This window comes from Cannabis sativa, chromosome 2, assembly GCF_029168945.1.
Source record: "Cannabis sativa cultivar Pink pepper isolate KNU-18-1 chromosome 2, ASM2916894v1, whole genome shotgun sequence".
Classification (NCBI taxonomy): Eukaryota; Viridiplantae; Streptophyta; class Magnoliopsida; order Rosales; family Cannabaceae; genus Cannabis; species Cannabis sativa.
This window is the reverse complement of record NC_083602.1, coordinates 30819414-30822320: the sequence shown is the minus strand read 5'-3', so window position 1 is coordinate 30822320 and position 2907 is coordinate 30819414. Positions and strand designations below refer to the sequence as shown.

At 31.3% G+C, this 2907-nt stretch overlaps 1 protein-coding gene across 1 annotated transcript; it reads right to left on the bottom strand.

Annotated features, from left to right (window-relative positions):
* Positions 1 to 267: 267 nt before the first annotated feature.
* On the bottom strand, positions 268 to 2579 carry LOC115720709 (germin-like protein subfamily 1 member 16). Its single transcript, XM_030649876.2, has 2 exons — positions 2271 to 2579; positions 268 to 940 (listed from the first exon to the last, which is right to left on the bottom strand). Exons 1-2 carry the CDS (start codon positions 2500 to 2502, stop codon positions 396 to 398), a joined length of 777 nt encoding a protein of 258 aa, XP_030505736.2. The 5' UTR covers positions 2503 to 2579; the 3' UTR covers positions 268 to 395.
* Between the last annotated feature and the right edge of the window lie 328 nt (positions 2580 to 2907).

Genomic DNA, 2907 nt, shown 5'->3' with positions numbered 1-2907 from the left:
GTGAATTTTGGCATGTTTTTCTTTGAATAGAATGATCTTGTCAAAAATTACTATGAATAGGATGCAAATGACATAAATATACTATTGTGATTTGTGATCTTTTAATGATTGTTAAGTTTAGTTACAACAAAAAATTCTTAGAAGAATGATGTGACTCATAGACAAGTTATGATCAACAATTAAACATTCTCATTTTGCAATATTACTAATGGCTTTTTTTCGGTAAAATATTTCCAATCTTTTTATAACATTAATCAAAGACAACGAGAAGAAAGAAGAACATACCACTGTATTTATTTAGTATTACGACAATATATGTTGGTCGTAATTTTTATACATGGAAATTATATAGTAAAATAAATTCATCACAAATATGATATTTAACATATGAGAAATTAAGCCCCAAACTGTTTCTGAAGATGTTGAATCACATCCTTATCCAACATGAATGCCTTAGCAAGAACTTCAGGCATAATGGGAGGGTTGGACCCAAACAAGCTATTAGCAATGGTAATAATTCCACCATTCTGGCTTCCCAAGCTAGCAAAGGCTACAGCTGGGGTCTTTCCGATATTGAATTGGAAGTGAATCATTCCTTTGGGGAACACAAAGACATCTCCCTTGTGAAGAACCTTCGTGAAGAATCGGTTCCCATCTATGTTTGACGAAATGAACCCGACATACAGTATTCCCTCCGCCACGTACAAGATCTCCGAGGCTCGGGGATGTGTGTGAGGTGGGTTAGTTCCGTTCGGTGCGTAGTCAATACGCGCTATCGATACTCCGAGAGTGTTGAGCCCCGGTAGGTTTTCGACGGACACGTTTGTCACATTTGATCCGAATGCGTTGTCTGTGTTTGCCGGGATGTTGATTCCTGAGATGAAAAAGTCATCTGCTTTCACCAGCTCCGGCTTCTTGCAGAATTTCCCATTCACGAATACTACATTAAATGATTGAAATAATAGAGAAAAATGTTAATTTAATTTGCATATATATTATTTAATCAATTTTAATATAATATTAATATATAGTAATAAAAAAAGTACATGATGATAAACTCTTGGAATAATATTTTCATAAGAAATAATCAATATTGATAATTAGATACCGCTAAACCATTTAAAATTTCTAAACATTTATGTGTTATATCTAATCAAATTTAGTTATATCTTAAGTGATAAAATAATTATCTATGGTGGTGACCGGTGATCAATGGTGGCGAGTTTCTGTTTGGCGGGGGTCCAAACCATTAACAGAGGATGAAAACTCTAGATCTGAAGGGAATGGAGTCGGTGGGGATTTGTGCTGGCCTAGGAGCAAGCGGTCTCAGTTAAGAGGGAGCAAATCGTGAAAAAATTAATTTGGTGTACACAAATTACTAATAATCATATTATATTATATATATTTGATATATATATATATATATGTGAATTTTTTTTAGTATTTTTAGGGCTATAACCCCATACTTAGAAAATGGCTTCGTGACTGGTCTTGATCGTGTTCGGATGAGCTAAGAATCAGAATATTAATGAAGTTGAATTAAATTTAAAATGGATAAAAATAAAATTGATAAAAAAAATTATTAATTTTGTTTTCATCTTACAATGAAATAATATAACCTTCAATTTCAGAATAGAATAATAATCCACTAAAATAAGGAAAAAGTAATTCTATTGAAATGATATTTTAATAATTAAAAATACAACCAAAATAAAAAATCTATTTTATTTTATTTTTTTTATCTAAATAAAATATATATTTAAAGCCCTACAATTTTTGGACCTTAGCATTTGGTTGAATGTAATGAAATTAAATGGAATGGAAAGGAAACAATTTCATTTCATTATTCCTTTGTTTTGTTGCATTTAAAACTATTGGAATACCATTGCAATAGAATGACATTTCTATCATTTTGATTAAATGATTATTCCATTTTGAAATGGAAGGAAAAACCATTCCAATGCAAAATTTGAAAAAAAAATTAATAATTTTTTTATCAATTTTTTTATGCATTTTAAATTTTATTCCATTCCATTCTTATTCCAATTTTTATTCCATTTCCTATTCTCTTTCTTATTCTTATATTTTTATTCCTCCCAACCAAAAACTACCTTTGTCTCTAATTGATAAAATAAACAAAACAATATTGTTGAATAAGTGTTGCTAAATATATATGTTTTTTTTTCTTTGTAAGTAGCAGTTTTATTAGAATATACTAATACATATTTATATAAATATATGAGTAACATGAGTAATTAGTAGGAACGTACACGTATCTTTGGGATCATCTATTGCTACGCAAAAGTCCTGAAGAGGGTTGGGATCGAATGCGCATGCCATGTGAGTTGCCCAAGCCAAAACAGTGAGCGCCGAGATCATGAGATGAAAAAACCTCTTCATATCGATCCTATACCTTAACAGTTGTATATCTATATAAGATTCTTTTCCTATCCTAATTAAGATTATGCTAGCTGCCTTGTAGAAATCTTGGTGGCCAAGCATCTGTATTTATAGATCCATGAGGCATGTGTGAATCGATCAATCTTCCTCATCTTTCTCACCGCATACTGTTCCTGAAGAAGATATGGATCGATGGGTATCTATAAAATTAATACTGGCCGGGGCGCCCAAGGTGTGTAGTCTCTATATATTACAATCACATACAGTAGTCACATTAAATTTTGCAGGTTGGATATTATAGCTTGCTTGGTTAACTTCCTTTTTTAGCTAGCTAGTGTTAGTTAGAACATTTCATATGTACTAGCATAATTAAAGTTGCTCACACGTTATGATTGGTAATATTTCTATCAATTCATAATGGGATTAGACATAACCTACAAAAGGCTCAAGAATTCATTAATACACTCTTAACGTCTTTAGGCCAGTCCATTAAACGAAGACATCTCT